Raw genomic sequence first — 27,829 nt, forward strand, 5'->3', positions numbered from 1 at the left:
ATTGTCTTAACCATCTGCACAACAGTCCTAGGATGCAGATGCTATTATTACACCCATTTTACAGATGGAGAAATCGCAGCACAGAGAGGGGGAGAGACAAGTTCGCCCAGTGAGTGACAGGGCCAGGACTCAAATCAGGCAGCGTGGTACCAGAGCTGAGGAACATACCATAAAAAGGATTTGCGAGGATAGAAAATCTCTAGTTATATAATAAAGAGAAAACGAGGGGGAAATAATCCTGCAGTATATGTGAGATGACAGAGAGAAAAGAAAAAAAAAATCAGGGTAGCTAACCTGGTTATGTGAATAAAGACGCTGACCTAGCCATTCCTACCTGGGAAACTCATTCCTTGTTTAAGAAGGGATTTGGTGATGGCAGGAGACTCACTCTTATATAATATGCCTGCTGTTTGCTTTGCATGTGTAAGATAGTGAATTATTAAAAAAAAGTCAAAAGAGAATGTTGCAAATTCATCATTCCAATCTATTCAAAAAGCAAAGCACTTTCAAGCAAATTTATGTATTAAAAATGGGGAGGGAAGTTTACCTTTTTATACAGTGTTTCGAGTTCTGCCTTAATGTCTTGCTCCTGTGTCAGCATGGGTGGTCTTGAAGGAAACGGCTTGATGGGGTTTGGCAGCGCTAGGATTCTTCCATCATCTCCGAACCATCTCCTCCCCTGGGGATCAAGCAGAGGGACAGAAAATGGTTTACAGAATAAACAGCGTTTGCAGGGAAATTCTCTGTCAACATACGTATTTCATGCACCTTCCCCCTGCCCGGTAAATATTTTAAAGTCTCTGTTTCCATTAGAAATTGAGTTTTCACTAATGCCCCCAGAATTAATTTAAGATACAGTTTTCAACCTTCTCTCCTCAAAAAAAGTTTAAGAAAAAAATTAAAGGATTGTTTAAGAAAAATGTGTTTTCTATTCGTCAAAAATTTAAGAAAGGCAACTAAGGAGAAAAACAATTGAGAACATTCTATCTTTGGACAATTAAAAATTTCTGTGAATTGGGAAAAGGTTGCCAATATCGGATTTAACAGGAGCCTGACTCCAGCTTGCAGAAGATGGGATTTGAGCAGAGGAGAGGGCGTGGTGTTTGAGGGCCACTGAACATATTGAGGACAAATTAAAAAAAAAAAAAATGAACCACTGTGCAGATGCTCTCAGGAGGAAATGAGTACCACGCTGCAGTGATGGCCCATAGGATAAAGAGCATCCATGAATCCCTCCTGGGCTACAATGAGGCAGCAGGGCTGAGAGCTTACGGGCTCCTGCATCAGCAACCTGTTCTCCATGATGTTCTGGTTGGTTCTTGGCACCTCCAGTCTTGCCCCGATGTAAAGGCCTTCGTCTTCCGGATACCTGGGCTGCACATTCTCAGGAAGCTTTTTATACGTAGGCACTAGACAGTTCATAAATAAATACAAGCCTCATTAGTGCCAACCTGAACGTTTCAAACCGCAATTTGGTGAATGAAAACCACCACCGGAGATTTTACTTATGTTCTTGGAAACTGTAAATGCTCCAAACTGATTTCTGGAAGCAGGACCAAGGGAAAGATGAATGTGTTTACCCGCAGTATCATGTTGGATATTCTACACCTAACTCGCCCGCGTGGCCTCACACACTGCGAGGACTGTGGTACCCAAATCAGAGGAGCTGCTCCTGGGCTCATCAGTGGAGTGAATTTGGACCAGATGCTTCTTTGACCTCTTTCCTTCCATACAAAAGTGATTGTAATATCTATTTCTTTGGGGTCTTGGGAGAATTAAATGAAGTAAAGTATGAGGAAGTGCTTTGTAAATTAAAAAGTTCACTTGAGTCAACGTGACTTCATTTACTCCCTCACTCTTTGATCTGTTCATAGATCAGATCTTTGCTGACAGCTTCCCTGTGCCCAGTGCTCAGGAGGCTCTGTGGGGTCAGTGGGAGCGACAGGCAGCAACAGCCAACAAAGGACGGAACAAGATGATTTCAGAGAATGGTAAGCACGGTGAAGAAAAGAACACCTGTGATAATAATGCAGGGCGGGAAGGGGATAGACTTGAGATGGAACGGTGAAAAAAGGCTTTTCCATTTGCACTGCCTCCTGAAGATTGAGAAGGAAAGAGCTGGTGATGGGACGAGCAAGTGTGTCTGCCCAGGGGAACAGCCTGTGCTGAGTGGGAAACAGAAACACTCAGAATGCAGTGGTGCCGAGGGCAGGAGCAGTGCCTGGAGATAATGTCAGCAGAGGGCAGGAGGGAGAGCCGGGAGAGCCCTGCACGTCTCAGAGGAGCTTGGGTTCTGGTCAAGGGGGTGGGGGTCACTGAAGACCTTGTGCCAGGGAGTGACTGAGCAGATCCACAATTCCAAAAAGACATCTGGGCCTGCTTCTTCAGCAGAGTGGGCTAGAGGAGAAGCTGGCACATGACATGAGAAGCTGCTGACATGAAGGTCAGGATGTAACCTGGCAATGAACAATGAAAGGTGGAGACTTGTTTTTGTTCTATAATTATCTCACTCTAACACACCCCAAATCCCTGAATCTGCTAATTTTCCAGCGTGTGGCCATTTGGACACTCTGCCTCCCAAACCCATCCACAAAAAACAACTAATACCAGTATTCCTAGGAAAACCTATCTCTGGTCCTTAGAAAATGTGGAGCAAACTATCGTTTTACCTTTTTTTCTGTCCCCCACCTCATCTATCCACAAGTCTAAACATCAGTCCGCCACTAGTCCAATGGTCTTCAAAACTTGTCATCGCAACATTTTTGGGCACTTGCTCATTATGTGTATGTTTATTTATTATGTGTGCACTATGGCACAAACAAAATTAAATTAGGAAAGGATGAGATTAAAATTAAATGTAAGTAGAAGTCTTGATGTTTTCTTCCTATACCCCTGGGATGAACTCACTCTGCTTTGGAGACCATTCTCTAAACGGTAACAAGAAAACGGCAACAGTAATAGAAGTTCTTATTCTTGATCCCCTGCTAAGTGCTAGTCACAACATAGGCACTTCACTCATGTTATTTCCTCAATGCTCAAAATAAAAGCAAATGCCCAGAGTCACCTTGCAGGATACTTTCATTGTCCCCTGTCTTCAGGTGAGGCACCTGAGAATAGAGGAACATGCTCAAGGTCATACCTCAGGAAGGAAGAGCGGGGTCTCCGTGCTTGGTCGTGGGGTCGCCTCCATGGAATGGAGGCCCTGATTCCCTGCTCAGAGCAAGCGCAGTGCAACCAGGACTCCCTAAGCCTCTTCCACTGCCTCTACCGACTCCCAGTTTCTGGCCCGGTCTGAGACAGCCCCTGGGGTCTAACCTCCATCCCCAACTCAGGTGGGCTCCAGGGAGAGGCCTAACAGTGAATCCTCTGAGCAAAAACCCAAGTGACAAAGCTCCTCCTTGGCTGAGGTTGCTGCAATGCCTCTCTCCCCGAAGAAGCATCAGGATGCATGTGCACGTGGGTGGCCTCCGGAGCAGGTCACCTAGATCGGAAACCTGCCTTGCTTTACTAGCTTCATGGTCTTGGGCCAGATCCCTAACTCCTCTGAGCTTCTACTTCTTCATCTGTAAAATGGACACGACAAAAAGTCACTTCTCCAGCCCTGGTGGGTGGGTGAGGCACGTTTGTTGATACACATCAAGCATTTGGAAAAGTACCAGGTGGAATCAATGCACAGAATGCATTCACTATTATTATTATTGTAAAGTTAAAATCCTTGGGTACTTTTGCCAGCTACCTACTTGAAAAAGAAACTTGGGATGTCCAGCAAATTATGATACTTGGAACAGAGTTGATTCAAAATGACCTCTCACAAAGAAACAATAATTTGCTTTTGGCTCAGTATTTAATTGGAACTTAAACAGAACGGGAAAAATGAAAAGAAATCCAACTTCCAAGTAAGATAAGCTCAGGCCTCCTTCGCAGCCTGAGGGGTGCGCTCCTGCAGGACTCACTGGAACTGGGGGGATCCCTCAGGAACTCTCAGGGGGAAAGGAAATTCCAGGGGGAAAAAAGAGCAAAGGGAGACCCAGGAAAGAGAGGGAGAAAGGAGATGTACCTGGGAATCAGTCAGATGGTCCCGGCTTCAGTAGCCTGGCCATTTCCCCATGGAGGAGGAAGCTTGGCCAGCCAGCTTCCTGGCACACAGCTCTTCAAACCCCTGGAATCTCTGGAGTGGTAATTGTCTCCTGTACGCTAATGAGATGACAGGTGGCTGGGGCTCCTGTCAGGATGGGTGCTGGTGGCCAGGGGAACCAAGCATGTGAGGAGAGGGCTGGGGCTTTCAGCATCTGCCTCCCTCTATCCCTGCCTCCGGGACAGGAGAGGGTCTAGAGAGAGAATCCATCACCAGTGGCCATGATGTAATCAATCATGCCTACATAACTGAAGCCTCCGGAACAATCCTCACTGACGGGGTTTAGAGAGCTTCCTGGTGGGTGAACGCACGGAGGTGCTGGGAGGTTGTGTGCCTGGAGAGGGCGTGGAAGCTTTCCCTCATACCTCGCCCTATGCATCTCTTCATCTGCATCCTCTATCATTTTCTTTAGTGTATAATAGACCAGTAAATATAAGTAAGTGTTTCCTTGAGCTCTACGTGCTGTTGTAGCAAGTTATTCAACCTGAAGATGGTGTCATGGAACCATCTCATTGTAGTAGAGTCAAATAGAGCTGTGGGTAACCTGGTGACCCAATACCTAGGGTTGGCATGGGAGGTAGGGGGAAGTCTTGTGGGACTGAGCCCTAAATCTGTGGGTTCTGTGCTAACCCCAGCTAGACGCTGTCAGGATTCAGTTGTAGGACACCTAGCCGGTGTTGGAGAATTGGTTGCTGTGGGAAGAAACCCACACATCTGGTCACAGAAGTGTTCTAGAAGTGTTGAGTGTAAGTAGAGGGTGAAACTGAGTTTTTCCTTTGCACAGCCTGCATCTCAGTCTCACACACTCTCAGCCCCAGAACTGGTCATGGATTTGGTGGACGGGTTCCCATAGCATCCTGGTATTTCTTCTGCTAGTCTATCGATAAGTGTTGTTGAATGGATATTTCCCCATGTTCTATATTTTTTTGTCTGAACATATTTCTTGATTATGAAATTAGATTAGAAATTGGGATCAGTTGTGGAAATAGGCATCCTTATACACAAGCCACATTTCATTTGAAGGAAAACGAAGATGCCTAAGTTGAGCAGGAGGATAAAGAGAGCAAGTACCTGTCAATGTGCTGGGTATGAACAGGAGTTCTTTTTCCATCTGCAGACGAATGTGGACACTTTCATAATCCGCAGGTCTGACGGCCACAAAATCTTCAGCCGCATGATCTAAGCCCAGTAGGAGATGCTTAGCATCCCCGCCATCGAGCAGCTCTTCCTCGTCCTGCATTTCATTAAAAAACAGCAAGAGGGCTTCCTTGGTGGCACAGTGGTTGAGAGTCCGCCTGCTGATGCAGGGGACGCGGGTTCGTGCCCCGGTCCGGGAAGATCCCACATGCCACGGAGCGGCTGGGCCCGTGAGCCATGGACGCTGCGCCTACGCACCTGGAGTGTGTGCTCCGCAATGGGAGAGGCCACAACAGTGAGAGGCCCGCGGACCGCAAAAAAAAACCAACAAAAAAACAGCAAGAAACAATCAGGCAAAAATAATTAATTTACTTGCAAAAATAATCAGTGATATTAAATGCAACAAACAACTTATCCTACAATAAAGTTACCTTTTCCTTTTATCTTTTCCTAAACGAAAGCATAAAACTATATGGCCTTTCCTATTTTATAAGCTTTGTTTTTTTCACTATTCCACATACTTGGAAAAATCAGAATGCACTGAGGTCAGAAGAGATGTGCAAAGCAAAGCAAGTGAAATCTCAATGACTGTGGCCTCCTTTGAGGGTGCCTGTTCTTCCACAGTTACTCAAAGAACTTGGGTTCATGAGTTATGCAGCTTTTTAACCTTCCATCTAGCACTGACCCCAGGGCCAATGCACCAAGCATGGGTCCACACACTCTGCTTAGACTGCCTGGGGTTGAATCCCAGCTTCACCCCATGCTGCCTGGGTGACTGTGGGGAACTTACCTCCCCTTCTGATCCTCAGTTTTCTCAGTTGTAAGACTGGGGTATTAATAGATTTTACCTCTTAGGGTTTTGTGAGAAGAAAATTAAATAATGCATGTAAAAATTCTAAGCACAGGACCTGTAATTACAAATTGTCAGCTGAAGCATGTTAATTTAGTTTGAATATTTTCCAAACTTTTTTCCTTTTCTTTTTCCTCCTCCTCCTTCTTCTCCTTTTCCCTCTTTTTTCCCCTCCTTCTTTTCTTTTTCCTTCTTGTTCTTCTTTTTAAAGTTTAAACCTGACATCCATTTATGAGGAACACCTTTTAAAATCCTGTGGAGAGGGAATTCCCTAGCGGTCCAGTGGGTAGGACTCTGCACTTCCACTGCAGGTGGCATGGGTTTGATTCGATCCCTGGTCAGGGAACTGAATCTGCAAAAAAATCCTGTGGACGCTGCCAGGTAGCTGAAGACAATGGCAGTAGCCTAGCTTCCTGCCTCCTAATATTTCCTCCACAAATATGCAAAACGATAATAAGGGTAAAGTAAATCGACATGGTAACCAAGCTCTCAGCATAAATTGAAGACAGAGAATGCCAAAAACTTCAACAAAGTGAAAAGAGAAATATCCGGTAATAATAGTATGTGGTCTTTCTTGCTCGTGCCCCATCTCTGCTTTGGGCAAATACAGGCTGAGAAAACTGCATAGAAGAAAGGAGAGAGAAGCAAGTGATGGGGCCTGCAGATGGTCCAAAACCTCCACCAGAAAGACTAAACCCACTCTGAGTATGAAAATACTAAAAAAGTGTCTGGGCAGACCAGAGCCTGGACTACAGGCTACAGGGGAGGAGCTTCAAAATATGCATGATTCAAAAGGGCAGTTTTAGAAATAGAAATTCCATGGAGAAAAAAATGCAAAAGGAAGGAGAAGTGGCTTTTGGAGAGAGGTGTCCTGATTTAAGAAGCCCACAGATTTGTTCACAGTCCTGCCTTCCAAAAGTGGAGTCTGGGGCTTCCCTGGTGGCGCAGTGGTTGAGAGTCCGCCTGCCGATGGAGGGGACACGGGTTCGTGCCCCGGTCCGGGAAGATCCCACATGCCGCGGAGCAGCTGGGCCCGTGAGCCATGGCCGCTGAGCCTGCGCGTCCGGAGCCTGTGCTCCGCAACGGGAGAGGCCACAACGGTGAGAGTCCTGCGTACCGCAAAAAAAAAAAGGGGAGTCTGATACTCCTCCCTTTCTATGTGGGCCGTACTTAGTGACTTGCTTCTATGAGTAGAATATGAGTTCGGTTATGTAGAGTCTGATACTAGGTCATAAAAGGCATACTGGCTTCCTTCTTGCTTCCTCTCGGATCACTTGCTTTGGGAAACCAGCTGTCATGTCATGAGGACACTCAGGCAGCTTTACAGGAAGGTCTGAACTGACGCCTCCCGCCAACAACCAGCACTTGCTGGGCAGATGAGTGAGCCACCTTGGAAGCAAACCCTCCCAACTCAGTCAAGCCTTCAGAAGAATGCAGCCTTGGCCACCTTGTCTGCAACCTCATGACACATCCTTCGCCAGAACTAGCTGAATATAGATTTGTAAAACAATTATTATAGAGCATGCTGAAGTATTCCCAAGCTTTCACAGACCTAGGTAAGAAATTCCATTTCTGGGAGTCATTTTTCAAGGGAGGTGACTAAAAGCTAAGCACAGAAATAGGCCAACTGTGCAAATTCTGAAACATTCCGGTGTGTTTTCCTTTTTGTTTTTTAATGTGGTAAAATATAAGTAACATAAAATTTATCATATTAACCGCATTTAAATGTACAGTTCTGTGGCATTAAGTATATTTACATTGTCGTACAACCAACGTCACCATCCATCTCCAGAACTTTTTCATCTTCCCCAACTGAAACTCTGTCCCCATTAAACAATATCTCCCCATTTCCCCCTCCTCCAGTCCCTGGCAACCACCAATGTACTGTCTTTCTCCATGAACTTGACAACTCTAGGTACCTCATGAAAGTGGGATCACACAATATTTGTCCTTTTGTAACCGGCTTACTTCACTTAGCATAATGTCTTCAAGGTTCATCCATGTTTAGCATATGTCAGAATTTCCTTCCTTTCTGGCTATTGTAAATAATGCTTCTATCAACACGAGTGTACAAATATCTGTTTGAGTGTCCGCTTTCAGTTCTTTTGGGTATTGCTGGATTGTATGGTAGTTAGTTCTATGTTTCAATTTCTGAGGAACCTCAGAAATAGGCTTTTTCCACAGCAGCTGTACCACGTTGCATCACCGTCAGCAATGCACAAGTTTCTCCACATACTTGCCAGCACTTTTCCTTCCTTCCTGCCTCCCTCCTTCCCTCCCTTCCTTCCTTTATCTACCTATCTATCTATCTATCTGTCTTATAATAGTCACTTTAATCTGTGTAAAGTGGTATCTTATTGTGCTTTTGATTTGCGTTTCCCTAATGATTAGTGCTGTTAAGCATCTTTTCTTGTACTTATTGGCCCTTTGTATATCTTCCTTGGAGACATGGCTGTTCAAGTTCTCTGCCCTTTTTTTTTTTTTTGCGGTGCGTGGGCCTCTCACTGTTGTGGCCTCTCCCGTTGCGGAGCACAGGCTCCGGACGCGCAGGCTCAGCGGCCATGGCTCACGGGCCCAGCCGCTCCGCGGCATGTGGGATCCTCCCGGACCGGGGCATGAACTCGTGTCCCCTGCATCGGCAGGCGGACTCTCAACCACTGTGCCACCAGGGAAGCCGCTGCCCATTTTTAATAGCATGTTTTCTTTGATTTCACACATCCCACCCACAATTACAGAATCTGAGTTGTAACTTGGTTGTGGTATGGGGCACAAAAACCTGCTCACCTGTAAGGTTGTGGCGGGAGAGAGAGAGAGAGGTTTCATTTGCCTTGGAGAGGTAAACCTTTTGTATATGAAATGAATACTAATCCTTGTGTGGAGTCTAGCAAGAAAAATCTGTAAACGATGTTGCTACACTTTTTTTTTTCCCACAAGAGAAAGATGGACAGATTTAATTAAGGTACTTAGTCCCAAGATTATGGGGTAAAATCAAGGGCTAAGAAAGCAATGTGAATCTGGTATTCTTACTGCTTTCATTTAGGACATGGATGAGTTGTTCTGTGTGGTGGTGGTGAGTTTGTTCCCAGCCACTTTTTTCCTGGCTGGGATATCATCACAATCATTGTCACCATCATCGTCACCATCACCATCATCACGATCATCATCCCCATCATCACCAATACCATCATCACCATCATCACCATCATCCCTTTCCTCATTACCATCCTAATACTAAATACCATTTTGTTTACTCCTTCTTGCACAGGTGGCTCTTCTTCCTCTCCTTCCTCCTCCTCTTGGTTAGTTCCATGTCTACTTTTTGCCTTTGGTTTTTCCTCTGATTCCTCTGGTTCGGGATCAAAGTTGAAAGTAAAAAAGTTATAAGCTTCCTCAGCAGAAGGGAAGCCAGGCGGAACCTACAGAGAAGCAGCAAGCAATAGAATTTGGGATTATCTAAACTGAGATAAGCTCTGCACGGTTCACTGACAGCTGGCAGGATCCTAAGAGCATCAGGCACATTCTAGGCCTCCTAAGCATATTACCTTTGTTGAAGGTGGTGAACTTTAACAGATGCAACAGGCCTCCTTAGTTAAGTAACTTTAATGAGTTACTTTTTTTATAAATCAGCAATTATTTACCTTCCTACAAGCACATAAATACATTATTTATATCAGTAAATGCTTTAGAAAAGATGATTAAAATGCAAAAAAGTGGATTCAATTGTTTTATAGGCCAATGCTGAGATACTTTTAATTTTGAGCAATACAGTGTTTGTTAAACTTTTTTTTATAAAAAAAGATTATTTTGGGGAGTTTGTTTTAATTCTTCTTGAATTAGTATCCCCTTTTCTCCCCATAGTAAAAGCTGGTGCAACTTCATGGCTGAACAAGTAGTCTTACCATGAACATTTCCTGCCCTTCCATGCATTTCCCTTCCCCAAAGTAGGCAGTATTCTAATCTCTCCACATGATTCTAGGATTTCAAAAGTAGGAATCATTTCTCATACTTTTTCTCGCATACTCCATGCAATAGGAGTCAGCTTGTGTGTATAGTCATTTCTCATTGAATATTTTTGAAAAACAAACAAATCAACAAAATACATGATTTAAAGAATGCATGATTTAAAACAAACATGATTTAAAAAGACAGGATTTCTCACCGGGGGTTTAGACTTGATTTTTCGCGCAGAATCATGGAATTTTACTCTTGAAAAACCTTGGGAGTCATCTTCTTGTTGAGTCCTTTGTACCTCTCTACCTGGCTATACGAGTAGAAAAAAATGATAGAGACACCATTTAAATCAAGAAACTAAGGATGTTTTAAAACAAGCATTAACCTTCAAAAGTCTTATCTTCTGACCATTGATGCATCTCACCATTTCTAAGGAATGAAATGTTTACACATTTCAAATATATTTGAATGTTAACGTGGCTGAATATTTTCTTATTTAGCTCTGTCACTCTCAAGACTAAACAAATATAAAATTTTATAGTCAATAAACCTGAAAATGAAAAGTGTTATTTCATCCTATAGATCAACAGATTATCCAGCTCACAGAGCATCATTTCCAAACAGTCTATGAAGAAAAGTATTAATGATTATAAATAAGTCCAAGTGGGCAAGGGCTGCCCCAGGCCCTGGCCTTTCAGTTTTGTGTAAATCTCAGAATGGCTGACTGAGTCTCCTCAGGCATTTATCCAGAGACACCTCTGTGATGAAAGCTAGAAATACCTGGAACAGCTAAGATAAGGTGCCATAAAATTTCACCTAAATGCAGCTAGATGTCCATCAATGGCCAGAATAAAAATGAGGACATCAGTTGGGTATAATCTATCATACTAGCAAGAGAATACATACACTTCCAATTTATGTAAAATTCTACGCTTTTCCTCCATCTTCTCATTTTGCAGTATAAGGTTAAGTAGTTATGTACTAGTACTCAATTACATAGAAGTTGAAGGCATGCTAATGAATAAATTTCACAGTGCAATGCCAAGAGTTATTATCTGTCTTGGTAAATTCCAGAATTTTAAATGGTGCTTTTGAAGATGAGGAAAGAAGCAGATGGGTATTACTTAGTGTAAGGAGAAACAACTGAAAAAAATTAGCATAGACTAAAGATCAGGTTCCAGTGCTGGATCAGGAAGACTTCCTAAGGATCTTCCAAGTTTAGTCCTTCTCATATAACAGGGCTAAAGCTTTCTCGTTCACTGCTGAGGGTGCCATCCTGCTCCTGCCTGCCTCAGAATCCCCCACCTCCCATAGCCCATGAGGGAGACTGATATGTTTGACAGCATGAAAACAAGCCAAGGGGTCAACCAATAAGAGAGAAGAGAAGCTTGACTCTGTGTGTAGGCAAGCCTTGGGTTTTAGAGAACTGTAAAGATGATGATACTAAAACACAAGACCAAGCAGAAACCCTAGCCGTTTAGGAAAAAAAAGATAAGTAGGTTAAATTCCATGTGGCAAATATGTGTATGTGGAGATTAGTATTTTATTCTTTTTGTTTCTTCCCATCCCTTTCTATACTTGCTTGGCATAGAGGCTATCAAGTTCCAAAAATACAATTTCATTGGTGTCTTTTATTGTAATATTGACAGTTTTATTATGATATTTATGGACTTGATCAAAAAGCTTGTAATTTAATTTTTATTAAAATCTAAAAATATTTAAAAGTAAATTATACTAGCATATTAAAAGCTATTACATATATTTAAAAGGATTGAGTGTGCAGAATTAAATTTTAAAGAACTATTATCTATAATATCTTTATATAAGCTTAGAGTAATAATGACATTTAATTTCAACTTGAATGCCTATCATGGTATGTGCACGTGTCCAGCTAGGAATTCCTTCTCACCCTTGAATTTGTTGTATCCTCCAGGAAGGCTCTATGGCCCTCTTCTAGCTTGAACTAGGCAATATCAAGTCTCATTAGTTTTACCATACCATAATTACAAAATATACTGGTTCTAGCCCTGATCTCTCTTCTAAACTGCTAATCAATGTTTTTAATTCCTTAAAAGACATCCTAATCTGGATTATCTTGCAGATACCTCAGATTTTTATACATTCTTGATATCAGTCATGATATTAATCAAGATATATGATTTCCAAATAATTTCTCCCATTCTGTGTGTTGTCTTTTCACTTTCTTGATGGTTTCTTTGAAGCTCAGAAATGTTTAATTTTGATGAAGTCCAGTGTATCTATTTATTTTTTTCCACTTGGGAGATAAGAAACCATTGCCTAAGCCAATTTTACATAACCTGACTCCAAGGCTGGAGCCAAGTGCCCTTTCTATGAGCTCCTAATAGCACCCACCACAGATCTTAACCATCCTGTACTTCCATTGTCTGATAACCTGGCTGTCATCCCTACTGGGATCCTTGAGAGTAGGCTGTGACTGACATCCCTGTGTATTCAGAGCCCAGTGGGCACCTGGCAGGAAGGAGTCTCCTGTAGATGCTGGCTGGGCAACAGGTAGAGTGTGTCAAGGGATCAGAACTTGGGTCACCTGGGACAGAGAACCAGACCCAGAAAATAAAGACATTATGGTCGTGTCTAGTGGAGACCAAGCAGTCAAAAGTTCTGTGTTATTTCCACTTTGATGTTGACATGTTCTTAGAGATTTGTGTTTGGGCTTTGTTCTCTTATCACAAGTCTGCTGAGTATAAAGTAAATAGAAATGCAAACAAGAGTTAAGCACGGGTTTGTGTTGATAATTTGGATTCTCCACCATATTCCCAACTGGTTTCTCCTTTTTTTTTTTTTTTGCGGTATGCGGGCCTCTCACTGTTGTGGCCTCTCCCGTTGGGGAGCACAGGCTCCGGACACGCAGGCCCAGCGACCATGACTCATGGGCCTAGCTGCTCCGCGGCATGTGGGATCTTCCCGGACCAGGGCACGAACCCGTGTCCCCTGCATCAGCAGGCAGACTCTCAACCACTGCGCCACCAGGGAAGCCCTGGTTTCTCCTTTTCACTCTGACCCTACAGCCTTTAACACTAGCTAACACTTACAGAGAGAGGGCTTACCATGTGCAAGGTGCTGTCTGAAACACTGTAGCAGGTATGAGATCATTTAATCCTCAAAACAATACCAAGAATTGGGTTCTAGTAGTATCCCTATTTTACAGAGGTGGAAAGTGGGGTCCAGAGAGTAGATAAGTTACATGTCCAAGGTCACACAGCTAGTGTGTGAGATTGCCAGCACTGAATGCTGGGCAGCTGAGGTCCAGCATCTGGGTTCTTCCTGTGCTTTGCTCTTTGCTCCATAGGATATAAATGGACCACTTTTTAGATATTCCTTCTGCGTTGAGGTGTATACATGAAGAAATGTGCTTGTGAATGGTATGTTCCATTAGCAACCTGAGATCAGGTCTAAGGGCAAGGCAGTTGATGTTTGCCTCAAATCCACAGAATGGCTCTTAGGGGAGATAGACTATGACAGACATACAGGTCAAGGTCCTGCTCACAAGGAGAAATAAATACCCTATGGGCCAAGAGACTACATTTTTACCTCTAAAACTTCCAACTTGATTTGGATATCATATTCATGGCCCATGGACAAGTGAAAACTACCATGACTGTATGAAATGATTATCCATCAGAAGATACATACAAGGCCAGATATAGGAGACCAGACCCTCCTATCACTTAGGCCACTTGACCAGAAGCCGAGACTCACACACCTGCTGAAACAATCAAAGTGTTTGTGTCATCATGATGGGATTTCAGGGACTTTTTCTTTATTTTCCAGTATTTTAGAATTATGGCTCTTACAATTATGGCTCTTACGGAAGAAAATAAATTGGAATTAAAGAACAAGAAATGTGTCCTCAGTAGAATGGAGTAGCAAATTGTCATAAAGTCTTTTTAGGGGACTGACTGAGTGTTCCAACAACCTATGAGGACGGCTGCAACTTTCCTTGTAATCATGCAATCTCTGGCTTGTTTGGGATGAATATAGGTAAAAATTTGTAGCATCTCATCATAGAAAAAGAAAAGGCATCATCTAAGAAATCAGTGGTTGTGTTTCAGAAATATCCCTAAAGCATAGACTTTGAAAACAACCAAAACCATCATCAACAACAAACGATTGGATTAGACTTGCAAACACTTCATTGAGCCATTTGCTCTGTTCTTTCTGTTCCTTCTTTTACCCTCTTACATGCTTGTCCTTCAGCAACATCCCTGCTACGTCTTTCTGTCTTTTACTGGCTTCTACTCTGATTCATGGGCTTTTACTGTCAGTTTTTCTCCAAGTGTAAGACTGTCTTCATTCAGTCTTCTTTCCCTCAGGAAGCAAAGGCACTCTCAAAACTTCAAAACTGACCACAGTAGAAACGCTTCCAAAATCTGTTTCTCCAGGCCCAGGTCCCTTCCTCTATGTACATCTCCAGAGGAACACGTGCTGTGATGCCTCACCAGCATCTCAGATTCAAACAGAAATCAACCCAGTGCATTCAAACCACCTCCCTATCCTATTGTCAATTGCTTTCCACTGCTTATGAAAAACCATCAGTGCTCCTTAATGTAACACTCAGGCCCCCACGATCAGATTCTATTCTCATCTCTTTCTCTGTTTCTCAGCAAGATCCATGGACCCAGCAACACTGACCCTTGAGACAGACTGGGAATGAGATAGAGCTGGGGTCAAATCCTGACTCCTCCACGTACATGCTCTGTGACCTGGGGATAGCTGTGCAGCCCCTCTGAACCTCATATATCAAATGTGAATGGAAATAATAGTACCCACCTCATAGGTGTGTTGGGATAAGGGCATGTGATAACATGGGGCAGACTTGGCAAAATGCCTGGCACTGAGTAGCACTTTATAAATAGTAGCTATTAATATTAATAATAAGCATTTAACACCTCCTCTGTGCATAGCTCTGTTCTAGAACTTTTGCTGGAAAATTTATATTCTGCTTCACTGTCCTTGGTCACAAAGTAGGGATGGCCCATTTCTCACCTCTGTGCCAAATTCAGTCTCCAATTCTTTCTCACTGGGACGTCGTAAGCGCCTGGGCCGAGGGGTGGGAATTTCCTGCAGCAACGCACTTTCTGCTTTGGACTAAAAAGTCGAACAGAAAATTAGTGCTACATCACGTCAGTGATGCTATGAAAATCTTGGTCACCATCTTAGGAGAAAATAAATCAGTAAAAAATACACGTTATACTTCTTTAAGAGATAAGAACAAAGATTTAGAAAAAGGATGTTAAATTCTTAAGTATAGTTTTCATCTGTGCCAATATTAAATACTGCATTAACATTTAGAACATGAAAAACAAATTTAACGGTATTCAAATCCATGCAGTTTTGAGCAAACAAAGCAAGCTAGACAAGACCAGAAGCATTGCAGTCAGCACCGAACAAAATATTCCTGTGGTTTCTCTCACCCTTGCAGCTTGTAATTTCTCCCTCATGCGTTCTCTCATGGAAAATTCTGCAAAGCCTGTTCTGGAAGCTGAAGGAATTGGAGGTAAGCCTAAAACAATACAAGAAAATTACTTTAAAACATTTTTTTTTTCAAAGGGAAGATTAGATTGAAAAATGGCAAGAGAATGTAATTTTATTTTGCAAATTTAGAACTTCACATAAGCAATCATGAGATAATGCTGATAACCATCCATTTGATGTAATAAGGACATGTCTTGGCTTCTTTAAGACGGACAGTGAAAACCTCGGTCCTATCAAGGCTGTTACATCGACTTAACTAAGAATAAAACGAATGACATTTGACTATTCAAGGCACAGACACACTTACCAATTCAATTACCATTGGGAAGAGGTTCTCGAATTTGTTGATTTGAGAAACAGGCTTGTCGGATGAATGGATGGCTATTGATTTCGGAGTTCAACTTTCAACAGCACTGATAACTTCAGTCAGAGAAACCTTTTCTATGAGAGGTTCTATAGCCCTGGGATATCCCATACAGACAACACATATTTTGTACATATTATTAAACCTATACATAAATATCATGAAATGTTGTTCAGCTATTTTGTGTCGGGCTCTGTGATAATGTGTTGAATGCATCTTCTCGTCAATCTTATGCCATCCCTGCTAGGAGGGATCACCTGGCACCTTGAAGATGAAGACTCTGAGGCCCTCTGTGATAACTGACTGGCATGGCGATTGCACACCTAGGAAGTGGAATGCTTGGGATTTGGTCCCAAATGCTCTACACCATTACGAAAGAGGTGGAAATAGAACAAAGCATTTGGGGAACAGAATGTTATGCTTGGAGCAGAGAGGCTGTACTGGGATGAAGTAGAAGATAAGATTGCAGAAGGAGTTTGGGGTGAAGTCATGGGGAGCCTCTGATGTCACATGAAGGAGTCTGGAATATATTCTCCATGAGGTGGGGATGTCTTGAAGGATGTGGAGAGAGGAGGAAGTGAAGCAGCATTTTCTGAGCTGTTCCTGGGTCTGCAGGTACAGCATGGTTGGGGTGGAGGCACCAGGGACCCCAGCTGGGATACCCTGGTGAGATAATAAAGAGGGAGTCTGTGGGAATAATTGCGAAGACGCCACAAGAAAAATGATACAGTTGTCCCTAGTGACGATGGCGAGTAGGGCACTAGTTCTCCCAGCAGTAGCAGCATGTTCTGGGCACTTGGTGGATGGGCAAACACTCAGGCCAGACAGACTCGGTGAATCAGAACCTGGAGGTGGAGCCACCATCTGGGTGATTTAAAGACACACTCAAGTTGGAGGACCCCCGGCTTAGAGCAAGAAAGAGAAGGTGAAGGTGTCTGAGGTTTTGACTGAGGTGAGTAGGGGTTTGGGGTTCCTGAGAAAGAGAAAAGAGGAGGGAAGCCAGTCTGGGAGATACTGAAGGGGGTCACTTTGCAGCTGGAATGAGTCTGAGGTGCTGGCAGGATATGGAAATGTGTGCTTGTCCTGCACCTGAGCTCCGGGAAGGGGTCCAGGCCCCAAGATGAAGACTTAGGAAGCGTTTCTACCGTGGTGATGTTAACGTTTTGAGAAAACCTTTCCCGAAGGAGAGAGTGCAGAGAGAGGAGGCTTCTGACCCTGTAGCCATTGGCACTGTTAAGGGACGAAGGCTAAAAAATGAAAGAAATAGAGAAGGCAAGATGATTTATTAGCAGGTGGAAGGAACTGTGGCAGAGAGAGGAAGTGATGACGGGCAGAGGCCACTGTGCTGGCCCTTCGGCCTCTGCTTATGCAGAAAAGTGATCCTGGGCTTTGGAGCTATTTCTGCAACTTGGCCACTCAGTGCTGAGGCTGGGCTTCCTTCCTTCTGTGTGATAGAGAGATGAAAAATCCTACTTTATCAGGCACCAATCGTGCCATTTCCTCAATGCCTGTAGGAAAGCATGAAATAATTGTAGTGAAGATCACAGTCTTGCATGTGTGGATTGAGGTTCAAGTTCTTTAGAAAAATCTCCATTAGCTCGATAAAAAGGGCTTTGGCATTGTTTTTCAACTCATGTAAGAAATCAAGTCATTATTTCCTATTTTAAAGATCATCTACCCATGGTAGATCATATCCCCATGTCAAAGTCCCAAGACTTGTCCTGTATTGCGTTTGTCACATTTTGAATTTATATATTTGTGTGGTTATTTGATTAGTACCTCCTTCCTCTCCCAGGTTCTATGGTTTTCAGCCACAAAGGGCGGGCACAGGTAAGTGTCACTAAGTGTGTGTGGACCACCTAGGCTGATAAAGAAGGGCTTCTAGACTGGACCCCCTGGGGCTTGCCCATCCTGTTCTCTGGCTGATCACTCTCTTTGCTTCTGTCTCTAGAGAGCTGCCCTTTCATAGTTAAAAGGCATGCTTTTGAACGTGAAAAAAATCTTGTTTATTTACTCCCCTTCCCCCTGCTTTTTTTTAAAGAGATCTAGTTTTTCAAATTGACTTAAAATAGCTATTGTGTACCTGGAGCTCATTAGAATAATTTAATGAATTATTCTTTAAAAGAGAGACAAGATATTTTATTTAAACACTATCTCTTCTGACTAAAGAAACCAAAGGGGATTCTTTAGTACGTATTAGTTTTAAAAAACTTGAAAAATTCTGAAGTGGTGAAAAGTAGTTCTTGTCTGAGTTTTTCAAAACTCTGTGTTAGTGAAAGGCATTTGGAGGGCATAAAGATTTCCAAATCTGATCTGTACAACTAGGTGGTGAGATGTTATTTTCCCAGCTAGAATGTGACCTGCTTGAGGGCAAGGACCATGTTGGTGACTTTTGTACCTGGCACCTTGTAGCACTATATCAATAAAGGAAAACACATGGAGGAACCATGAGGGTGTGAGAGATATTATACTTAAAGAGGGATTTCAAACAAAATAAATGTAATCCTCATTTGGATGAAATCAGATGATGACAACTTTTTTCTTTTTAAGGTAATATTACTACCATGATAACCATGGAAACCAAGTGCACTAATTCACTCCCTTTGACCTAATAACTAATAGGGCTTAGGGACTTTCATTTTTATGTTGGTAGTCCATGGCAAACAGAGTGTCTTTAAACAGCTAGAAACACGAAGACAATCCTCGTAAGACATTTTTCCGCCTTATTGTCAGTTACTCCACTACATGACTGATCAGCTACGTGGTCCCAGACTGACTCTATTTGTCTTTCCCTGGGGCTAAGAAGTGATTTGCCAAACTTGAAAAAGGGTGTGATTTCACATTTACTAAACAGGCTCTGTGACACAGCTAAGAAAATCTGGCATGCATAAAGTTTCCACAGTATCCAAGAGTGCAATGAAAATAATTTTTTAAATTATTAAAGATTTGAGTGGAGGACATGCAAGAACTTATGGGTAATGAGAGAATTTCAAGACATTCCATTAAAAATATATACATAATGTCCATTAGTATGAAATATGGATTTCCTTGGCCATGTGATGTTTTTCATGAGAGGCAGCAGGGATTACAAATTCAGCAACACTGCACTGGCTGCTCAGCAAACCCGTGAATCCCAAAGCTTCATTAGCCTCGTGCTGCTTCCAGATCTTCTCCGTGCTGTCACCTTTTCCTGTCACCCATACTCCCTGCACCCTATTTCTCTCTCCTTACGGACTGCATCACAAGTTGGACATGTTCCATTTTTCTTTAAACCACTTCCATTATACGTGACCCCTCAGAAAACAAAGTCTTCACTCCACCATCTGGAAGTGCTCCCCTCTTTCCCTTACTTTTGCAGACATTCCCACACGTCTTGATAGACCATTTGTTCTGTGAATCACACTGCCCAGACCAGAGCTCTCTGTATACATTGGGGTGTACAAGGACTTTCCAAGGACTTGACATAAAATTTGAAATGCAGTTCAGCCAGCCCTCTGTGTCCATGGGTTCTGCATCTGCTGATTCAACCAGGCACGGATAGAAAATGTTTAGAAAGAATTCCAGAAAGTTCCAAAAAGCAAGACTTGAATTTGCTGCAAACCAGCAACTATTTACATAACATTGACATTGTATTAGGTATTATAAATAATCAAGACATCATTTAAAGTATACAGGATGATGTATGTAGGTTATACGCAAATTCTATGCCATTTTATATAAGGGACCTGAGCATCGATGGATTTTGATATCCACAGGGCGGGATGGGGCGGGGAGTGGTCCTGGAACCAATCCCTGTGGATACTGAGGAATGACTAAGTTGGTTGGATTTGAGTTGGTACTATCTGAATTCACAGATTGTCAAATAGGAGAGTGTGCCTACGATTCTTGGTTAATTACCTCACTCTTCTACCTTTCTATTCTAAAGAATATGCTACTGAAAGCTTTTATTTATTTTACTTCTTATGATTAATATATATTGAAGAAATTTTACAGTACCTTTATGTCTTCATCAGTTGTGCATTATTGATATTGATAATAAATAACTCAATCAAAAATTCAACTTGTTAAGATGGTGAGCAGTGAAGACTTTTTTTTAAAGCTATTTTTTTTATTATCTATTTTATACATATTTGTTTATATATGTCAATCCCAATCTCCCAATTCATCCCACCACCACCACTTTCCCCCTTTGGTGTCCATACGTTTGTTCTCTACATCTGTGTCTCTATTTCTGCCTTGCAAACCGGTTCATCTGTACCATTTATCTAGATTCCACATATATGCATTTAATATACAATATTTGTTTTTCTCTCTCTGACTTACTTCACTCTGTGTGACAGTCTCTAGGTCCATCCACGTCTCTACAAATGACCCAATCACGTTCCTTTTCATGGCTGAGGAATATTCCATTGTATATATGTACCACATCTTCTTTTTCCATTCGTCTGTCGATGGGCAGACGAATTTATGCTGCTTCCATGACCTGGCTATTGTAAATACTTCTTCAATGAACACTGGGATGCATGTGTATTTTTGAATTATGGTTTTCTCTGGGGGTATATGCCCAGTAGTGGGATTGCTGGGTCATATGGTAATTCTATTTTTAGTCTTTTAAGGAACCTCCATACTGTTCTCCAAAGCGGCTGTATCAATTTACATTCCCACCAACAGTGCAAGAGGGTTCCCTTTTCTCCACACCCTCTCCAGCATTTGTTGTTTGTAGATTTTCTGATGCCCATTCTAATTGGTGTGAGGTGATACCTCATTGCAGTTTTGATTTGCATTTCTCTACTAATTAGTGATGTTGAGCAGCTTTTAATGTGTCTCATGGCCATCTGCATGTCTTCTTTGGAGAAATGTCTATTTAAGTCTTCTGCCATTTTTTGATTGGGTTGTTTGTTTTTTAATATTGAGCTGCACGAGCTGTCTATATATTTTGGAGATTAATCCTTTGTCCATTGATGCGTTGGCAAATATTTTCTCCCATTCTGAGGGTTGTCTTTTTGTCTTGTTTATAGTTTCCTTTGCTGTGCAAAAGCTTTTAAGTTTCATTTGGTCCCATTTGTTTATTTTTGTTTTTATTTCCATTACTCTAGGAGGTGGGTCAAAAAAGATCTTGCTGTGATTTATGTCATAGAGTGTTCTGCCTATGTTTTCCTCTAAGAGTTTTATAGGGTCCAGTCTTATATTTCGGTCTTTAATCCATTTTGAGTTTATTTTTGTGTATGGTGTTAGGGAGTGTTCTAATTTCATTCTTTTACATGTAGCTGTCCAGTTTTCCCAACACCACTTATTGAAGAGACTGTCTTTTCTCCATTGCATATCCTTGCCTCCTTTGTCATATATTAGTTGACCATAGGTGCGTGGGTTTATCTCTGGGCTTTCTATCCTGCTCCATTGATCTATATTTCTGTTTTTGTGCCAGTACCATATTGTCTTGATTACTGTAGCCTTTTAGTATAGTCTGAAGTCAGGAAGTCTGATTCCTCCAGCTCTGTTTTTTGCCCTCAAGATTGCTTTGGCTATTTGGGGTCTTTTGTGTCTCCATACAAATTTTAAGATTTTTTCTAGTTCTGTAAAAAATGCCATTGGTAATTTGATAGGGATTGCATTGAATCTGTAGATTACTTTGGGTAATATAGTCATTTTCACAATATTGATTCTTCCAGTCCAAGAACATGGTATATTTCTCCATCTGTTTGTGTCATCTTTGATTGCTTTCAACAGTGTCTTATAGTTTTCTGAGTACAGGTCTTTTACCACCTTAAGTAGGTTTATTCCAAGATATTTTATTCTTTTTGTTGCAGTGCTGAATGGATTGTTTCCCTGATTTCTCTTTCTGATCTTTCATTGTTAGTGTATAGGAATGCAAGAGATTTCTGTGCATTAATTTTGTATCCTGCAACTTTACCAAATTCATTGTTTAGCTCTAGTAGTTTTCTGGTGGCATCTTTAGGATTCTCTATGTATAGTATCATGTAATCTTCAAACAGTGACAGTTTCACTTCTTTTCCAATTTGTATTCCTTTTATTTCTTTCTCTTCTCTGATTGCCGTGGCTAGGACTTCCAGAACTATGTTGAATAATAGTGGCAAGAGTGGACATCCTTGTCTTGTTACAGATCTTAGAGGAAGTGCTTTCAGTTTTTCACCATTGAGAATGATGTTTTGCTGTGGGTTTGTCATATATGGCCTTTAATATGTTGAAGTAGGTTCCCTCTATGCCCACTCTCTGGAGAGTTTTTATCATAAATGGGTGTTGAATTTTGTCAAAAGCTTTTCCTGCATCAATTGAGATGATCATATGGTTTTTATTCTTCAGTTTGTTAATATGGTGTATCACATTGATTGATTTGCATATATTGAAGAATCCTTGGCAACTCTGGGACAAATCCTACATAATCATGCTGTATGATCTTTTTTATGTGTTGTTGGATTCTGTTTGCTAGTATTTTGTTGAGGAGTTTTGCATCTATATTCATCATTGATACTGGTCTGTAATTTTCTTTTTTTGTAGTGTCTCTGTCTGGTTTTGGTATGAGCGTGATGGTGGCCTCATAGAATGAGTGTGGGAGTGTTCCTTCCTCTGCAGTTTTTTGGAAGAGTTTGAGAAGGATGGGTGTTAACTCTTCTCTAAATGTTTGATACAATTCACCTGTGAAGTCATCTGGTCCTGGACTTTTGTTTATTGGAAGATTTTTAATCACAGTTTCAATTTCATTACTTGTGATTGGTCTGTCCATATTTTCTATTTCTTCCTGGTTCAGTCTTGGAAGGTTATGTGTTTCTATGAATTTGTCCATTTCTTCCAGGTTGTCCATTTTATTGGCATAGAGTTGCTTATAGTAGTCTCTTAGGATACTTTGTATTTCTGTGGTGTCCATTGTAACTTCTTTTTCATTTCTAATTTTGATTTGAGTCCCCTCCCTCTTTTTCTTGATGAGTTTGGCTAAAGGTTTATAAATTTCGTTTATTTTCTCAAAGAACCAGCTTTCAGTTTTATTGATCTTTGCTATTGTTTTCTTTGTTTCTATTTCATTTATTGCTGCTCTGATCTTTATGATTTCTTTCCTTCTACTAACTTTGGGTTTTGTTTGTTCTTTCTCTGCTTCTTTTAGATGTAAGTTTAGATTATTTGAGATTTTTCTTGTTCCTTGAGGTAGGATTATATTACTATAAACTTCCCTCTTAGAACTGCTTTTGCTGCATCCAATAGGTTTTGGATTGTCGTGTTTTCATTGTCATTTTGTCTCTAGGTATTTTTTGATTTCTTCTTTGAGTTCTTCAGTGATCTCTTGGTTATTTAGTAACGTATTGTTTAGCCTCCATGTGTTTATGCTTTTTACGTTTTTTTCCCTGTAATTTATTTCTAATCTCATAGTGTTGTGGTCAGAAAAGATGCTTGATATGATTTTAATTTTCTTAAATTTACCGAGGCTTGATTTGTAACCCAAGATGTAATCTATCCCGGAGAATGTTCCATGTGCACTTGAGAAGAAATTGTAATCTGCTGTTTTCGGATGGAATGTCCTATAAATATTAATTAAATCTATCTGGTCTACTGTGTCATTTAAAGCTGTGATTCCTTATTAATTTTCTTTCTGGCTGATCTGTCCATTGGTGTAAGTGAGGTGTTAAAGTCCCTCACTATTACTATGTTACTATTGATTTCCTCTTTTATAGCTGTTAGCATTTGCCATATGTATTGAGGTGCTCCTATGTTGGGTGCATATATATTTATAATTGTTATATCTTCTTCTTGGATTCATCCCTTGATCATTATGTCATGTCCTTTCTTCTCTCTTATAACATTCTTTATTTTAAAGTCTATTTTATCTGACATGAGTATTGCTACTCCAGCTTTCTTTTGATTTCCATTTCATGGAGTATCTTTTTCTATCCCCTCACTTTCAGTCTGTATGTGTTCCTAGGCCTGAAGTGGGTCTCTTGCAGACAGCATATATATGGGTCTTGGTTTTGTATCCCTTCAGCAAGCCTGTGTCTTTTGGTTGGAGCATTTAATCTGTTCACATTCAAGGTAGTTATAGATATGTATGTTCCTATTTCCATTTTATTAATTGTTTTGGGTTTGTTTTTGTAGGTCCTTTTCTCTTTTTGTGTTTCCCAGTTAGAGAAGTTCCCTTAGCATTTGTTGTAGAGCTGCTTTGGTGGTGCTGAATTCTCTTAGGTTTTGCTTATCTGTAAAGCTTTTGATTTCTCTGTCAAATCTGAATGAGATCCTTGCCGGGTAGAGCATTCTGGGTTGCAGTTTCCTCCCTTTCATCACTTTAAATATATTGTGCCACTCCCTTCTGGTTGTAGAATTTCTGCTGAAAAATCAGCTGTTAACCATAAGGGAGTTCCCTTGTTGTTTTTCCCTTGTTGCTTTTAATAATTTTTCTTTGTCTTAATTTTTGTCAATTTGATTACTATGTGTCTCGGCATGTTTCTCCTGCCTGGGACTCTCTGCACTTCTTGGACTTGGGTGGCTATTTCCTTTCCCATGTTAGGGAATTTTTGACTTTAATCTCTTCAAATACTTTCTTGGGTCCTTTCTCTCTCTCTTCTCCTTCTGGGACCCCTATAATGCAAATGTTGATGCATTTAATGTTATCCCAGATGTCTCTTAGGCTGTCATCATTTCTTTTCATTCTTTTTTCTTTATTCTGTTCTGCAGCAGTGTATTCCACCATTCTGTCTTCTAGGGCAATTATCCATTATTCTGCCTCAGTTATTCTGCTATTGATTCCTTCTAGTGTATTTTTCATTTCAATTATTGTATTGTTCGTATCTGTTTGTTTGTTCTTTAATTCTTCTAGGTGTTTGTTCTTTAATTCTTCTAGGTTTGCGTTAAACATTTCTTGCATCCTCTCGGTCTTTGCCTCCATTCTTTTTCCGAGGTCTTGGATCATCTTCACTATGATTATTCTGAATTCTTTTTCTGGAAGGTTGCCTATCTCCACTTCATTTAGTTGTTTTTCTGGGGTTTTATCTTGTTCCTTCATCCGGTACAGAGTCCTCTGCCTTTTCATTTTGTCTATCTTTCTGTGAAAGTGGTTTTCATTCCACAGGCTGCAGGATTGTAGTTCTTCTTGCTTCTGCTGTCTGCCCTCTGGTAGATGAGGCTATCTAAGAGGCTTATGCAAACTTCCTGATGGGAGGGACTGGTGGTGGGTAGAGCTGGGTGTTGCTCTGGTGGGCAGAACTCAGTAAAACTTTAATCTGCTTGTCTGCTGATGGGTGGGGCTGGGTTCCCTCCCTGTTGGTTGTTTGGCCTGAGGTGAGCCAACACTGGAGCCTACCCGGGCTCTTTGGTGGGGCTAATGGTGGACTCTGGGAGGGCTCACACCAAGGAGTACTTCCCAGAACTTCTGCTGACAGTGTGCTTGTCCTCACAGTGAGCCACAGCCACCCTCTGCCTCTGCAGGAGACCCTCCAACAGTAGCAGGTAGGTCTGGTTCAGTTTCCTATGGGGTCACTGCTCCTTCCCCTGGGTCCCAAAGTGCACACTACTTTATGTGTGCCCTCCAAGAGTGGAGTCTCTGTTTCTCCCGGTGCTGTTGAAGTCCTGAAATCAAATCCCGCTAGACTTCAAAGTCTGATTCTCTGGGAATTCCTCCTCCTGTTGCTGGACCCTGAGGTTGGGAAGCCTAATGTGGGGCTCAGAACCTTCACTCCAGTGGGTGGACTTCTGTGGTATAGTTGTGCTCCACTTTGTGAGTCACCCACCCAGTGGTTATGGGATATGATTTTATTGTGATTGCGCCCCTCCTACCATCTCATTGCAGCTTCTCCTTTGTCTTTGGATGTGGGGTATAGTTTTTGGTAAGTTCTAGTGTCTTCCTGTCGATGACTGTTCAGCAGTTAGTTGTGATTCCGGCACTCTCACAAGAGGGAGTGAGCGCACATCCTTCTACTCCACCATCTTGAACCAATCTCAATAAAAGGTTTTTTAACATAGTAATATATTTTTTAAAATTCTGTGGGGGAAATGGAATGAAGGAGTTAGAGAAGAAAAGGGAATGATGTGAAATTCTAACTGTTCAGGGAGAGTTTGTTTATTATTTTGAAACAGATAATGGTGGTTCTCAAATCCTTATGCCATTTAGATTCCTTTGGATGCTTTAAAAGTGACATAAGAGTTTTATTTTAAAGCATTAATATTTACAATATGACATCAATAAAATCTTTTGTAAATATTTAAAAGCATGATAAAAACTCTTGATGGCAAGTTACATATAAGCAACATTCTTGTAGTGATCATGGACAAAAGGGCTGGGAGTACACTGGCCTGAACTGGCTTTTCACTCTTGCCTCTCTCCTCCCATGATAAATAATTTCCCACGGGATAGGATGTAAATATGGAGTTGAGGGGTAGGGAGAGCACAGGATGGAAGCCAGCTTGACTTCAGTAGGAAAACTTGGAGAGGAGCAGAGGTAATAATCTTAAAGGCTTGAGAGGAAAAACATAATGAGTGAGACAATCAGTTGGACAGTCCCCAACTTCTAAGCTACTGCACTTGGATGTAAGAGCTTGGGATACCCTTTCAGCCTTAGCAACCCTCTGTCAACACATGACTTCCTCAGCGGTCAGGCAGGAAAAACTCAGCATTAGAAAAGGGCCTGAGGTTAGTGGTGGTTGTCCCTAGGGTATAAGAATGTGAGTGATTACTTTCTCCTATTTCTCCAGATTTTCTAATTTCATTAAATGGATGAGTATTGTGGAAATTTTACTACACAAAATGGAGGTCAAAACAGGCTGAGAACTGCAGGCTCTGCCCTGGGTTCCAGCCCTAGCGCTGCTGAGAGCTCACCTGTGCTGAGGGTCTGCAGGGATTTCTTTGGTCAATTTCTTCTTTTCTGGTTCTTTCCCCATTAACATTTTTATTTTATATTAACTGAAAACTCAGGGTCTTATTCTGGCATATAAGTTTCCTTCTGACTCAGGGGGGCTTGGACCTCAGGATTTTGGCTCTGCCTGCTGCCCTTTCCTGCTTCTTTGTGCTTCAGCACACCTCCCAGGCTTGAAGATTATTATGGTCTGAATCTTTTCATCCTCCACAACTTCCCATGTTGAAGCCCTAACCCCCAGTGTGATGGTATTTGGAGGTGGGACCTTTGAGAGGTAAATAGGTTTAGATGAGGTCATTGAGAGTGGGGTCCCCATGATGTGATTAGTGTCCCTATAAGAAGAGGAAGAGAGACCAGAGCTCTCTCTCTCTCTCTCTCCATCACATGAGGACACAGTGAGAAGGGCCATCGGCCAGCCAGGAAAAGGCTCTCACTAGGAACTGAATCATCCTGCACTTTGATTTGGACTCCCAGCCTCTAGAACCATGAGAACTCAATGTCTGCTGTTCAAGCCATCAGTCTACAGTATTTCGTTGTAGCAGCTGGAGCCACCTGAGACAGGGACCATCAGTCTGGAAAAGACTGGGCCCGGCCAGCCCTGCTGTTTGTCCCTGTGCTCCGGCATCATCATGGTGATGGCATGGGGCAAGGGGGCTTCCAAAAGAACTGAGACAATGAACAGTGGTAAAGAACATCATAGATATACTTTGACATGACAATTTTGCCTCAGGTTGAGCCTTCCACATTGCCTTGGGCAGAGTGGAAAAAACATCAACAGCGTTCAGGAGGGTCAGGTACTGCCTGGGAGATGCCAGGGTAACTGTGAGTGGTCTCAGAACAAGCTTCTCAAACTTTTAAGAGAGGAAATAATAGGTAAAGCTTCTGAGCTTGGAATATTTTTGCGGGAGTTAATCTCTAACAGGATACTAGTACATGTTCTACCCAACCCACTCTTGGAAGTGCTAGGTTAGGGAATCTAGTTCAAGCATTCCACTAAGAAATCTTTATTGAGCATGTATTATGTGTAC

General features: G+C 41.8%; 1 protein-coding gene across 10 annotated transcripts in view; it reads right to left on the reverse strand.

The window, feature by feature from the left end:
* CC2D2A (coiled-coil and C2 domain containing 2A) overlaps positions 1 to 27,829 on the reverse strand; it is a 135,624-nt gene that overhangs the window by 86,381 nt on the left and 21,414 nt on the right. For 8 of the 10 annotated variants that reach the window (XR_003795619.1, XM_029235625.1, XM_029235621.1 and 5 more), the window contains 8 exons: positions 15,527 to 15,615; positions 15,099 to 15,200; positions 10,282 to 10,383; positions 9,362 to 9,538; positions 5,531 to 5,542; positions 5,207 to 5,369; positions 1,273 to 1,409; positions 548 to 679 (listed from right to left, as the gene is read on the reverse strand). Coding sequence is in view for 9 of the 10 variants with exons in the window: in XM_029235625.1 (XP_029091458.1) it covers positions 548 to 679; positions 1,273 to 1,409; positions 5,207 to 5,369; positions 5,531 to 5,542; positions 9,362 to 9,538; positions 10,282 to 10,383; positions 15,099 to 15,200; positions 15,527 to 15,615 (914 nt within the window). In the remaining variant the exon portion in view is untranslated. The remainder of the gene's footprint in view (positions 1 to 547; positions 680 to 1,272; positions 1,410 to 5,206; positions 5,370 to 5,530; positions 5,543 to 9,361; positions 9,539 to 10,281; positions 10,384 to 15,098; positions 15,201 to 15,526; positions 15,616 to 27,829) is intronic. The other 2 variants (XM_029235624.1, XM_029235620.1) reach the window with 1 other exon arrangement.

Source organism: Monodon monoceros, unplaced genomic scaffold (genome assembly GCF_005190385.1).
Source record: "Monodon monoceros isolate NGI ecotype Baffin Bay Population unplaced genomic scaffold, NGI_Narwhal_1 Super_Scaffold_20, whole genome shotgun sequence".
NCBI classification, from domain to species: domain Eukaryota; kingdom Metazoa; phylum Chordata; class Mammalia; order Artiodactyla; family Monodontidae; genus Monodon; species Monodon monoceros.